We start from the raw sequence: 15001 nt of genomic DNA, 5'->3' as shown, positions 1-15001 counted from the left end.
AAATGTATAAGTTAGAGAACCTTGTATCTAAGGATGGATATGCCGCAGATGCAACCATATTTCTTCACACAACATATCATAAAAGACTAAAAGGCTGACAGACAAGGTTAATCTACAATATTGTATCTTCTATGCTCACCAACAACTTTTGGATCACTGCAACTCCTGAGTACTTTGCCCTAGTTTAATGACTCATGGATTATAAAAGATGTAACACACACAGTTATTCACCTGATGCTTATTTGTATACCCAATGACATGACCCTCTGAGCACCTTTCACCATAATGCTGATCTCACCAAAGGTTCAGCTCACATTAACTGGCATTTGGTTTTATTGGGCTGCATAGCTCTTGACGCCTTCCTCCCTCCTAATCCTTTGGCAAACACCACTGTCCTGGGTGCTGACACAGCGCAGCACTTAGCTTCTGCTTCTTTGGAGGGCTCCCTGCAGGACCTCAGATGAGGGCAAGAAAAGGCAATGCAAGCCCCATAAAGCAAGCGCCGTCCTTCAGTCTGAATCCTTTTATCTTTCCTTTTTTTCATTTGTGCTAACGACTTGAAGCCAGGCCTTGCCCATGCTAAGCACAAGCTCTACCCGTGAGCTGAGCCCCCAGCCCCAGTCAGTGCTTCTTACACAGTTTCCTTTCTTTGGAGAAGTCTCCTGGCTCTTTCAACTTCACCTTTAGCCTCTGAGTTTTGTCCACATGCCTGGTAAACTTTAATCTCCTCAGGTTTTTTTCTCCAAATTTCCTGGAGAGTATGATTCCAGGTTCTGAGAAAAAAAGGTCACTTCTGAGGAGGAGGGAGTTAGGTGCACGCAGGCTGTCATCCTAATTAGTTCCCAGGCTGGGCTAATTAGTTCAGCTGACTGCTTGAAAGAAACACCAGAGCGAGTTTTAAAAGGGGGACAGAGGTGGCTTCTACACTGTGAAGTGCTGCACACATCAGAGAGGAAACCAAGACAGGGTGCTGTGGAAATGGTTAAAAAAAAAAAAAAGAGGAAGAAGATGCAGGAGGAGGAAGAAGAGGAGTGAGAGGAGGAAAAGAGAATCTAGATCATTCTCTACACAGAATCCACAAATAAGACACACCTAAAGGAACTAATGAATTTGAGAACTATAACAAGAACTTCTGGACTAAGAGGAGGTGAGGAAAATGGCTACAAAGCATCAGGATTAAGAGACAAATGTGGGGCTGGGGCCATAGCTCAGTGGTAGAGTGCTTGCCTAGCATGCATGAGGCACTGAGTTCAATCCCCAGCACCACATAAAAATAAAGGCATTCTGTCCATTTACAACTACAAAAAAAAAAAAAGAAAGAAAAAAAAAAAAGACAAATGTGCTCTTAAAAAGGCTTTGAATAGAATCAACAAAAAACAAGTTATTTTGGCTAATTATCCAATAGGGACAGTGGCTTTTTGTTTTACAGATGGGAAAATAAAACCTTTAGAGAGAAAGTGACTTGAATATTATCATACAGAAATAGGACCCCACTGTTCCGACTCTCAATTCCCTTTGCACCAAAATTCAAATGACATTCCATCTTTTATGTTCTATTGTTCTCCAAACTCAACCCTCTAGGATGTGGAAACTTTGATGCTGTTGGAAATTGCTTCTATCTGTCTAATGCCAACTTCTGTGCTAGGAGAAGTCTGAAGTTCAACCCCAAAACACAGGGCTTGGCATGGTCCAAAGCTCATTACAACTTCTCATTAGCTCTGTCTCCTGGGGCAGCTAAGGCATTCCTGAGTGTGACTCAGGACCACCAGTCAGAACTGGGGTTCCTGATGAATCTGAACTGAGCAGGATAAAGGCAATAATAAGGTCCAAGCCAACGAAGCAATACATTTTTCAAGAAGTAAAAAATTACATGAAAATTTCTTGAAACACCATCTTGGTATTAAACATAATAATACCTAAAACTTATTCAACACACATTATGTGCCAGGCACTATATTTGTACTTGACATTCATTAATTCATTTATTTTTCTTAAGATCCAATGAAGTACGTACTATTATTATTTCAATTTTAAAATAGGAAACTAAGCCACAGAGATATTAACTAACTTGTTATGCTGGCTAGAAACAAGAATCACTCTAGAACAGGAAGACTATGTCAACTGAGACTCAGTATCCTGATTTTCAGAGCCATGAAAAGTTTCTCTAGATTAAAAATCACTTCATTGATCCAAATAACAAATGGAGTTCACTTCATAGTAATGTATCAATGATAGTTTCATAGGATGAAATGTCCCAGGGCGATGCAAGACATCAACAATGGGAAAAGCTGGGGGAGGGGCGCCTGGGAATCTACTGTTCTTATAACTTTCCTATAAATGTAAAATTAATGCAAATTATTTAAAAAGCTTTTATTTGGATATTTCATAAAGGGACTTTTTCACTGAGTCAGTTCAGATAGAAAACTATTCTTTTTTCCCCCTGAAAGTCAAAAAAATATTTGAAAATATCTGTGGGGACTTGGTGAACACTTTACATTTAAGAGAGAGGACATTAAGGTCTCCGTTGGAGCTAACTGTGCTGGAGTTTTAAAGGCAAATTGGAAACTATTTCCTGGAACACCGCCTCACAGCATGCCTTTTGATACTTGGATTATATTTCTTAAATTCTGAAGAAATCTTTGCTTTTTCCCCCCTTCTGTGCATTTTTGATGCTGAGCTGTTTCCGGTTTTCCCACACTCCTGCCTGTCACAGAGAAGAAACCACAAAAATGCAGAAAAGCAAAGTTTGTCCAAAGAGCTGCGATTTCACCTCGGGAGGCTGAAGAGCTCTCCTGTGAGTGGGGGCAGGGGTGGGGGGCTGGAGGCAGGGACAGTGCCTTCAGAGGCAGCCATGCCTAAGCCTCCTCTTCACAGCAGGCCAGCTAGCCACATGGGCCACTTGGGGCAGTGGCAACGAAGAGAGGATGCACTGAGAGCAACCAACTGGCAGATTCAACATGCACTTCTGAACCACTGCTTTAGCTGTGGCTCTGGGACCTGCAGGGCAGAGGGTGCCTTTAGCATGCAGCGGATGGTGACGACACTCTGGGTTCTCAGGTGAGCCAGGCCTTGCACTACTACTTACACGTATAAGGTTTTTACCAACTCACCTAGGAAGCAGATACTCTTATTGTCCCATTTTTATCAGTGGAAAAACTGAGGCCAAAACATTAAGTATCTTGCCAAAGATGTCAAATCAGTCAAGTGTGGAGTGGGGAAGGGAGCCAGGCTGTCTGCCCCTGCAGGCTGCACCCTTGAGGACTTTAGTCTTCTTTCTAGGTTGAGAGGACACGCAGCTTCCTTTCTGTCTTGACACTGGCATTCAACCACAAACTGCGGCCTCCCTACTGCCCTTTGCTACTGCTTCAGAGAGTTCTGCAGTCTTTAAAATGCAAGTTATTCCTAGGACAGGGCTTGGTACTTAGCAGGCGCTGAGTAAATATTTGTTGGATAAATGAATAATGGCAGCAATATGATTAAACAGCCGCAAAAGATTGTTTTCAATTCAAATCCAGAATTTGATTCACCCTCCAAAGAGGAAAAACAGTAACACATTTTTTCTTTGTCCCAGGATTCTTTCCTACAACTAAAATTGAGCTTGTGGAGGACAAATGAACAGGAGCATTAATGAGAGCAAGAGAAAAGCACCACAACCTCAAGGTGTTCAGATGGTGAGAAATGCTAGTCCCTTCCAAGTATCTTTGAGAAGTCTCCTAGTGTTATGAACATGTGGGCTAGAACCAACGCCATGTACCTGTCTGCTTTCCCAGATGAAGAAGGGTTGGAGGTGGAATGAAGGATGATGATGACCTACAACAATTTAATTCAGGCATGGAAATTTTTTTTTTTTTTTGTATAAAATGGTAGAAGAACATACAAGGTACTAGAAATATTGTCGCTACTCAGTTTGTTGAATAATGCCAGTGAAATCTCAATCCTTCGTCTTCCCATTCAAATGCTCAAACATGAACAAACAAGTGGGGGGGGGGGAAGGCATTGGCTTTTTTTTTTTAAATAAAAAAAATTTTTTTGGTACCGGGGATTGAACTCAGGGGCACTTGACCACTGAGCCACATCCTCAGGCCAATTTTGTATTTTATTTAGTGTCAGGGTCTCACTGAGTTGCATAGCATCTCGCTGTTGCTGAGGCTGGTTTTGAACTTGCAGTCCTCCTGTCTCAGCCTCCTGAGCCACTGGGATTACAGGCATGTGCCACTGCACCCAGTAGGCGTTGATTTTTTTTTATGAAATTGAAATATGATATGATTGAGTAGAATGACTAGGAGAAGATGCAACAAGGAAGAAGTTTTCATTTCCTTTCTCCAAGCCCACAGTTCAGGACTCTTACCTGGGGCACTGACTATAGCTCCTGCCAGAGGCCAGCAGAGTTGGTTGGCAATGATCTTGAACTCTATAGGGAGCTCTCACCATAATCACCCAGGGAGGCTAAAAAATCAGGGGCTACTCCTCTCAGCCAGGGCACAGCCCAGCCATTGGCATGCTTTAATTATTTGTACCTAGTCTTTACTCTCCATCGGGTGTTCTTGTGACCCCCACCATTGAGAATTGAGCCCAGGGTGCTTTGCCACTGAGCTATATTACCTAGCCCTTTCTATTTTTTAATTTTCAGACAAGGTCTTAATAAATTGCCAAGGGTGGCCTTGAACTTGGAATCCTCTTGCATTCGCTCCTAGAGCTGCTAGGATTATAGATGTGGGCCACCACACCCAGCTGGTATTCTTGTTCAATACCTTATGGAAGGTTCCAGAGGTTAAAAGCACAATTAGCTTAAAATTGACATAACTTAGAAGAAACTGAAAAGTTTACAGTGAACTTACTTTGAAGCCCTCTGGGATGTGGCCTTTCTGAGCACTTGTTTATGATTAGATGGGGGTTTGGGGACCAGGGAGGAGGAAGAACTTGGAGGTGGCACCACTTTTTGTGGCAGAGTGGTTGGCTTCTGGCCACTAGCTGTGGCACTTGAAATTCTGCAGCCTGCACCATTATTCATTGTCCATAAATTGGAGTTAGGTAGTGTCTGGCTGCCAAAGATCGCCTACAAGAAAAAGAAAAAAAAAATGATCGATGGAGATCCCTTTCCCCCGCCACTTGCTGCATATAACTGCTGTAATCCTGAAGGAGGGCAAAGAGAAAAGGGAAATTGTTAAGTCATTTTTGAGGACAAACTTCCTCAGGGCTGTCAGTGCAGGTCCAGGTTCAGATAAGAGGAGTCTCCTGAAGCAGAGCTGAGGTGCTCTTGGGAGCACCAGGGCTAGGAATCCGGGCACCCAGTACGAGGTGTTGGTCCCTATTCCAGATAATTCTACTGAAAAGCATTGGGTCTCTCATCTTGGCTTCCTTCATTGTTACAGTCAACAGATTTTTGAACGAATGTCTCCTGCTGAGGACCGAGTGCTAGAATTTTGATTCCAGCCTCCTCAGAACTCTGAAGGTTCCCGTGTTGGAGGAGAGGGAAGAAGCCCGTGTAGCCATGAGCGACCAGAGTGCAGAGATGAGGCCCAGAGCCAGACCACGCAGGGCTTTGAGGGCTATTTTTAGAATTTTAGCACAGTAACACCCTGTTGACCTAAGGATTAACACAAGATTTTTACATTTGAAAATGCTTTCAAAGTTAAAATTACGACATGAATACAATTCAATTCGCATCTGGTATTCAACAGGAGGGTGTTTTTGCTGGAGGGGAGGCCTATAAAGACCTGAAAACACTTCTAGACATCACAGATGTCTGCAGGATGCGCAAGTATACTTTCTTCAAGTAGGTGCTTAAAGAATTCTTACAACTTATTGACCTCATTAGAAATAGATTTTTTTTTGGTGTGTGTCATAAGTTTTGTTATTGGTCCTTCAATACTATTAATACTACCATCAATACACATGAATTACAAAAACTTTTAATGTGAAGTCATAGTAAGAGAAAAATAATGTAATTGACAAAATACATGGCACTTTTTATTCATTTATTTTTTTGGGGGGGTGTACTGGGAATTAAAGTTGGAGGCACTCAACCACTGAGGCACATCCCCAGCCCTATTTTGTATTTTATTTAGAGATGGTCTCACTGAGTTACTTTGGGCCTCACCATTGCTGAGGCTGGCTTTGAACTAAGGATCTTCCTGTCTCAGCCTCCCCAGCTGCTGGGATTACAGGCATGTGCCACCACGCCAGGCCTACATAGCACTTTTGTGAAAAAAAATATCCTAAAATTCCCATTGAGCTGTAGATACAACACGAAAAGAGAGATGGGAGAAGTCACTTTGGCATGGCCAAGCTTGGTGGAGAATGACAAGATGATCTTAGGACACATTCACCTTCCAGACAGACCTCACCCATATTATTTTTGACCTTTATGAATTTTGTTAAAAATTCAGATTTAAAAGATGAGCTGGGTAGCTTTAGAAACATGTCAACAACCCTTCTCTGCTCATGCCTTGGGAGTCCCACTTCTGGGAAATGAGTTCAAAAGCCTGGCCTGGCAGGTCAGAGTGGTCTTGCATGCAGTGAATGTGTTTGACTGAAACACTTGACTCAGATCAAAGAGGTTTCAGAGGGAGAGGATCTGAACATTTTCAAACTGATCGATTGGACTGATGTGCCTTTACAAACTGACCCAACGAGGAGAAGAAAGGAAGACTCAAGGCCATGGGCCAGACCAGGAGGGCAGTGCTATCACATGTGTGTCCACGAGAAGCCCTCCCATGGTGCCCTCCCATGGGGCCAGAGGGCCAGGGAGCCCAGCTGCTCCAGCCAGCCTTCTTGAGGGAAGGGGCCAATTCTTCCAGTTCCACAAAGGTTTTCAAACAAACCTTCTTTTCAACTGCTGTTTCCATATCTGAGGGCCTCAAACTGTGTGGGAGAGGCTCAGTTGGAGGAGGGAGGCAAAACCTAGGCTGCTGTTTTCACCACAACATTCTAAAAAGTGGGCTCAGCTATGAAGAGTGTGTGGGTGATGCCTCATTCAAGATGGGAGGAGACCAGGACTCAGGTGGGGACCTAAGAAATTGGAATGAGGGCCACACTGAGCTGTCTATAAACAACTTCAATGGATAAGTAATAAAGAAGGAAAAACTAGTAATAAAGAGCTCTTGGAAATAAAAATATTCTTTAATGAGTTATATTTTAATGTCATAGGAGAACTGCCATCAGTAAGAACATCTATTCAACAAATGTTCCCATGCTTACACCAACCATATTCCCAAATTTATTTTCCAAATTCATCAAGTTTTTCTTTTTTCCAATACTTTTTTAGGTCATCTAAATACAACTAAAAGAATAAATGAAAAGAGCAAGTTCAGAACAGGGAGTATAATAAGCCCCTATTTGTGTAAAAAAAAGAAGTGTATAAATAAACACACATACACAAAGTTAATATTGCACAGAACAATTCTGGAAGGATATTCAAAAAGTTGACAATGTCCATGAAAAAAGAACTGGTTAGCTATGTGCCAAGGTAAGAAGGGCATTAACTTCACTACTATTTTTAAAATTTTGTGTGCAGTTATTACACAAATAAATAAATTATTAAAAAGTCAAGTTCTAATAACATTTAAGTGTGTAACAAATTAGCTCTGAATATAAGTGACAATATTCACAGGAAGCCCAGTTTCAACCAGCCAGGCACATACTCCCTGTTAGACTGGCTACAAGAGAGAACTGACTGCTCATAGCTGGCTTTGGAACCAGATTAGGTCATCAATGAACGGCAGAGAGACGAGGCTGAGGGAAAAAAGCATGGCGTTTCAGTTAACCGCGGGGCTCAAATATCAGCCCTGTTACTCACAAAGTGGTTATCTCTTCAAGTTCCTTAACTTCTCTGCACTTTGGCTTCCTCATAAGCAATTATATAACGACTTTGCTGGATTGCTGGAGATTAAATGAGGATTACCTACGTAATTAATAAGGGTTTCTTAAGATAAATCAAAATACTTGGCAAATGCTCCATTCATTCCCTACTGCAGTTTATCAGGGGTTAGGGATGACATGAAAGCCTACCTATCAGTAATCATTTGTGAATGGTAGTTGGTTATGCATATTTTCAACATATTTTTCTAGTCTTATGATGATGCTCACTAGCTGTGAAAGCAAACTCTTAAAATGAAAACGTATGTTTAGGTTCCCAGATCATATTTATTCAATTCTCTCTGGCCGAAATAATCTTTTCCTCTTCTGAATGCTTATAAAAATTTATTCGTATGTCTTATTCTAACTGGTATTGTATTCGGTCTGGTATTATAGCCACTTACCCATGTGCTTTTCCCCTTTTCTGGACAGGAAAGCTATATTTTATAGGGTTATTGATTTTGGTTTCACCCACAGTGGTTTGTATAACGCTCAGGTACTTAACACAATTTATTCCAGGAAGGGGCAAAACAAAACAGTACACCAATTATTTATCTTTTTTTTTTTTAAGCAACAGGTGAATTCCTCTACACCTAAATAGGGAAATGTGTATATGCATGGAAATGCAATCGTGTAATAAGACCATTCTCTGAATTTATATAGTACCTAGTGTTCTGTCTGTGTCCAAAATATAAATAAGCCCTCTTAAGATCCCCTCAAAATAAATTCATCTTCTTAGATGCAAATTTTGGGGTAGGACTTGACACAATGATGTTCTATGTAAGGTCAGATGTCTCTTTAAACAACAAAAAACTTATTGCTTAGGAGACTGCCACCTGCCTGGATATCATCACTTTTCCCTTCCTAATAATACTGTTCTGATTCTGTCTGGATAATAATGTGTGTTTAGCTTCACCCCCCCTGCCCCGCCCCATGGCAGGGGGACACAATTCTGGTCAATGAGGTATAAACAGAAGTTCCTGGGTGTGGATTTTAGGAAAGTTTTGGCAGTTCTTCCCACTAGCTAGCTAGAGGTAGACAGGCACAGGGTTAAGATCCTAGGGGACAGAGACAGAAGAAACATGAGTTTCAGACGGCACCATGGTGTATGGGAGAAAAAACCCTCTCTAACCAGAGCGTGCGTGCGTGTGTGTGTTACCTGCAGCCAAGTGGAATCCTGATATGAGAACTAATTCTCAATCTACCACTGTCAGGCTTGTTTAAGCCTCAGCAGGCATGAATTGCATCTCAAAGCAAGTTCTCTTACCAAATACAGTAAAAAGCATCTAGATTGTGCCTTATGGTTTGGTGGCCATGCTGGAATACACCGAATGGACAACAAAGGAATCACAGCTGAATTCCATCTGAAACTGAAGAGTCAGAAATGAAGACAAGTCCCCAGGTGTCTCACCAAAGCGAAGGTTAATTGGGGTGGGATTGAAGCAATCAAATATGATAAGAAGCAGCTCAGGAAAACACTCAGGCAATATTAAAAGCAGATATGTAAGTGGGTGTATTTAGACTGGTTTCCCAGACTCCTCATACCCTGTTATTGGCCTCAACCCTGACGCTCCACCAGCTAAAGATCATGTGAACTGTTTTGTCCCGATTCTTGAAAGGACAGAATTATATGATGTTCTCTGTATAACTTCTAAGAAATGTGAGGACTGAATAGGCAATGACCACAACACAGGGACACAGCTGTACTGTCACCACTCAGTGTCCTGGGAAAGGGAGCTGGATGAGCACTGGCCTCTACTTAAGACCTGATCTACATATGCGGACTCTGGCTGCTCTGCTGGTGTGGGAAAGCCGCAGGACAGGGAGGAGACTCAGCACCAGTCAGGAGGGTTGGCCTGGCCCCAGGCAAAGACTGGAAAGGCCCTCCCCTGGCCTCAGAGGGGTGCTCGTGGGTGGGAAGGAGGAATTTCTGATAGACAGAACACAGACTGCAACTTGGAAGGTTACAAGGAAGCAAGATCTGGGCTCTCCAACTAGAAAGATAATACTATGCAGAGATTAAATTCTGGAAGTTTTTTTTCTCCTAATTCCTTCCAGAAAAACACTCCTTTTAGCCTTCACTTAGGCTTATTGGTGATGGAGCAGAGTTGGTTGACTCTTTAATAAAATAACTGTAAATTCCATTGTTGAGAATTAAGGGAGAGAAAGTAGCAAATGCTAATCTCTACTGTGCCCCTTGTACTCAGATCTCAGGGAAGCAGGCGTTTCTAGGTATCATGTGCCCGTGTTAGATTTTGTCCTAAGTCTGACAGAATTCCCAGCACAGGGTACACAAATCCCCACTGGAGGTTCCTCCCTGGCAGCTAAGGTGTGGGGAGGGCGCATTTTTCTGAACACGTGAGCTACTACCCACTCAGCTGACCACGGCCAGGGTGAGAACTGTTGCGTGCACACACACCGCAGCTCTCCTGCAACACCTCGATGCCGGGGAAACTCAGCGCTGAGGCAAGGGGCAAAGCACGCTTCCAAAAAGCCTTTGTCTAAGGCAGCACGGAGCTCTTGGCCGTCTTCCATCCACAGTGTTTGTCAGCTGGGACAACAAACAAAAGAAACAGGGTACAACTTCTGGTGCTGCTACCATGCAGTGGGAAGTGCTATGACTTGGATCAGGACCGAGCAGAAACCAGAAGCCCAGGAACAGCCGCTGCTCATAGATATACACGCGAGTGCGCGCGAGTGAGTGTGGGTGTGTGTGACTGAGCAAGCGCAACCACACAAATACCCGAGGCAGGACACCGACTGCCAACTGTCCTGGAAGTCCTCTGGCACATCCTTCCATTTCTAAAACCAACTCCTACTCCTTCAGGAAGCAAGAAAAGATATTTCCACTTCCAAGAACCTACTGGAAAAGATGTAAACACAGGTGTTTACCTGGACAGAAAAAAGTCTAAAACTATTATTCACCAACCAGCTGAAATCAGCATTGTTCAAAACATTTCTAAATCAATTCTAAACATTTGAGGAGCAATAAAATGATTAAAACCAGATATTCAAATATCTCATGAGCCTCAGAGTCCTTCACCCAATCAAGCCGAAGCTTCCATGGGCCGCCTCAGAGTTGGTTTTTCATAGTTGGATGCATCTCGGGCTGGGTCGGGGCAGCGGGGTCAAAGAAGCCTAACTCCGTTCAAGGCAGAGGCTTGGAAGGCTCCTCTCCATGACCATAAGGCCCAGGGAAATTAGCCCTCAGACAGCACGGACCACCTGCCCTCAGCAGCCCTCTCCCCACACAACAGATCCAGCCAGTGATAATCAGGAGGCTGAGGCTGACAGCAACTTAGGCCCAGGTAGCTTTGCTTTGCTGTTCCTTTCTCGCCATCTCACTCTACGTGTGACAACATGGAGCACAATCACACACGCACCAGAGCCTGGAAGGCTGAGTCTTTAAAGCAACACTTTAGTTTCTTTAATCCATGTTCATCAGAAACAGCATTAAAAGTCATTTCTAATTCTACTCAGACCTACCTGTTAATAGCTGGACATTTTTCTGTGTACTTATTTTCCATATGTATTTCTGTATCCTTACAAAAAATGGGATCACAGACACCCATACACCCATTTTGAGGTCTGTTTTTTTTTTTCATTCAAATACCTATCTTGAGTATTTTTTCCATATCTCTGAAGGTAGATCTAGATCACTGTTTTTTTTCTCACTATTTTATTTGTTCTTTTTAGATATACATGAGAGTAGAATTTTTTTTAAATAAATATTTATTTATTTATTTTTATTTTTATTTGGTGCTGAGGATCGAACCTAGTGCCCCATGCATGCTAAGGCAGCACTCTGCTATTGAGCCACAACTCCAGCACCAAGAGTAGAATGAATTTTGACAAATTATTTATATATGGAGTATAACTTATTCTAATTAAGACCCCATTCTTGTGGTTCTACATGATGTGGAGTTTCACTGGTCGTGTATTCATATACGAACATAGGAAAGTTAGGTCTGATTCAATACTGTCCTTCCTATTCCTACTCCCTCCCTTCCCTTCATACCCTTTTGTCTAATCCAATGAACTTCTATTCTATACCCTACTCTGCACCCCACATACACTTACTGTGTGGTAGTATCTGCATTTCAGAGAGAACCTTCAGCCCTTGGTTTTTTGGAATTGGCTTATTTCACTTAGCATGAGAGTCTCCAATTCAATCTATTTACTGGCAAATGCCATAATTTCATTCTTCTTTATGGCTGATTAATATTCCATTGCGTATATACATCACATTTTCTTTATCCATGCACTACGTTGAAACACTGATGTGGATGCATCACTGTAGTATGCTGCTTTTAAGTCCTTTGGATATAGACCGAGGAGTGGGTCAAATGGTGGTTCCATTCCAAGTTTCCTGAGAAATCTTCATACTGCTTTCCATAATGTTTGAACCAATTAGCGGTCCCACCAGCAATGTGTGAGTGTACCTTTACCCCAAATCCTTACCAACGTTTACTTTTATAATTGCTATTTGGACTAGAGTGAAATGAAATCTCAGTGTAGTTTTAGTTTACATTTGTCTAATTGCTAGAGATGTTGATTTTTTATTTATTTACTTATTTTTTTATTAGTTCTAATCAGTTATACATGACAGCAGAAAGATCTTTGATTCGTTGTACACAAATGGAGCAGAATTTTCCACTTCTCTGTACATGAAATGGACTCACATCATTTCTGCAATCATACATGTACCTAGGGTAATGATGTCTGTCTCATTCCACCATCTTTCCTACCCCCACGCCCCCCACCCACCCTCCCCTTTGCCCCATCCAAAGTTCCACCACTCATCCCATGTCCGTCCCCCCCCCCCACATACACATTATGGATTAGCATCCACTTACCAGAGAAAACATTTGGCCCCTGGTTTTGGGGGATTGGCTTATTTTGCTTAGCATGATATTCTCCAACACCATTCATTTACCTGCAAATGCAATAATTTCATTGTGTTTTATTGCTGAGTAATATTCCATTGTGTATATATACCACGGTTTCTTTATCCATTCATATATTGAAGGGCATCTAGGTTCCTTCCACAGTTTAGCGATTGTGAATTGTGCTGCTATAAACATTGATGAGGCTGTGTCCCTGTGGTATGCTGTTTTTAAGTCCTTTGGGTATAGACTGAGGAGAGGTATAGCTAGGTCAAATGATTCCATTCCAAGTTTTCTAAGGAATCTCCATATTGCTTTCCAGAATGGTTGCACCAATTTGCAGTCCTACCAGCAATGTATGAGTGTGCCTTTTCTACCACATCCTTGCTAACACTGTTGTTTGTATTCTTGATAGCTGCCATTGTGACTGGTATGAGATGAAATTTTAGAGTAGTTTTGATGTGCATTTCTCTAATTACTAAAGATGTTGAACATTTTTTTCATATATTTGTTGATGGATTATGTATCTTCTTCTGAGAAGTGTCTGTTCAGCTCCTTAGCCCATTTATTAATTGGGTTGTTTGTATTTTTTGGTGTTAAGTTTTTTGAGTTCTTTACATATCCTGGAGATTAGTGCTCTATCTGACGTGCATATGGCACAAATTTGCTCCTGATATGTAGGCTCTCTTTTCACCTCATTGATTGTTTCTTTCGCTTTTTAGTTTGAATCCTTCCCATTTATTGATTTTTGCTTTTATATTTTACACTTTAGGAGTCTTATTAAGGAAGTCAGGTCATCATCCGACATGATGAAGATTTAGGCCTACTTTATCTTCTATTAGGCGCAGGGTCTCTTGTCTAATTCCTAGGTCCTTGACCCACTTTGAGTTTTGTGCATGGTGAGAGATATGGGTTTAGTTTCATTTTGCTGCATATGGATTTCTAGTTCTCCCAGCACCATTTGTTGAAGAGGCTATCTCTTCTCCAATATATGTTTTTGGCGTCTTTGTCTAGTATGAGATAACTGTATTTACGTGGGTTTGTCTCTGTGTCTTCTATTCTGTACCACTGGTCTACATGTGCATTTTGATGCCAATACCATACCGCTTTTGTTGCTACAGCTCTGTAGTATAGATTAAGGTCTGGTATTGTGAAACTTCCTGCTTCACTCTTCTTGCTAAGGACTGCTTTGGCTATTCTAGATCTCTTATTTTTCCAAATGAATTTCATAATTCTTTTTTCTATTTATATAAGAAATGATGTTGGGATTTTAATTGGAATCACATTGCATCTGTATAGCGCTTTGGGTAGTATGGCCATTTTGATAATATTAATTTTGCCTCTCCAAAAGCATGGGAGATCTTTCCATCTTTTAAGGTCTTTTCAATTTCTTTCTTTAGTGTTCTGTAGTTTTCTTTTTTTTAGGTTCTTTTTTTTTTATTGGTTGTTCACAACATTACAAAGCTCTTGACATATCATATTTCATACATTAGATTCAAGTTAGTTATGAACTCCCAACTTTACCCCAAATACAGATTGCGGAATCACATCGGTTACACATCCACATTTTTACATAATGCCCTATTAGTAACTGCTGTATTCTGCTACCTTTCCTATCCTCTACTATCCCCCCTCCCCTCCCCTCCCATCTTCTCTCTCTACCCCATCTACTGTAATTCATTTCTCTCCTTGTTTATTTTCCCATTCCCCTCACAACCTCTTATATGTAATTTTGTATAACAACAAGGGTCTCCCTCCATTACCATGCAATCTCCCTTTTCTCTCCCTTTCCCTCCCACCTCATGTCTCTGTTTAATGTTAATCTTTTCTTCCTGCTCTTCCTCCCTGCTCTGTTCTTAGTTGCTCTCATTATATCAAATAAGACATTTGGTATTTGTTTTTTAGGGATTGGCTAGCTTCACTAAGCATAATCTGCTCTAGTGCCATCCATTTCCCTGCAAATTCCATGATTTTGTCATTTTTTAGTGCTGCGTAATAGTCCATGGTGTATAAATGCCACATTTTTTTTTTTTATCCATTCATCTATTGAAGGGCATCTGGGTTGGTTCCACAGTCTAGCAATTGTGAATTGTGCTGCTATGAACATCGATGTGGCAGTATCCCTGTAGTACGCTCTTTTAAGGTCTTCAGGGAATAGTCCGAGAAGGGCAGTAGCTGGGTCAAATGGTGGTTCCATTCCCAGCTTTCCCAGGAATCTCTATACTGCTTTCCAAATTGGCCGCACCAGTTTGCAGTCC

The 15001-nt window shown here is 41.7% G+C and overlaps 1 protein-coding gene across 32 annotated transcripts in view; it reads right to left on the bottom strand.

The window, feature by feature from the left end:
- Positions 1-15001, bottom strand: part of Ttll5 (tubulin tyrosine ligase like 5) — a 260046-nt gene that overhangs the window by 47965 nt on the left and 197080 nt on the right. For 23 of the 32 annotated variants that reach the window (XM_048799014.1, XM_048799016.1, XM_048799023.1 and 20 more), the window contains one exon: positions 4839-5056. The exons of 6 other annotated variants lie outside the window; for them this stretch is intronic. In XM_048799014.1, coding sequence (XP_048654971.1) covers positions 4839-5056 — 218 coding nt within the window. Of the gene's footprint in view, positions 1-4838; positions 5057-12732; positions 12794-15001 lie in introns of those variants that run through there. 3 more of the 32 variants (XM_048799028.1, XM_048799033.1, XM_048799030.1) reach the window with 3 other exon arrangements.

This window comes from Marmota marmota, unplaced genomic scaffold, assembly GCF_001458135.2.
Source record: "Marmota marmota marmota unplaced genomic scaffold, marMar, whole genome shotgun sequence".
NCBI lineage: Eukaryota > Metazoa > Chordata > Mammalia > Rodentia > Sciuridae > Marmota > Marmota marmota.
This window is presented reverse-complemented; position numbering and strand designations above follow the sequence as displayed.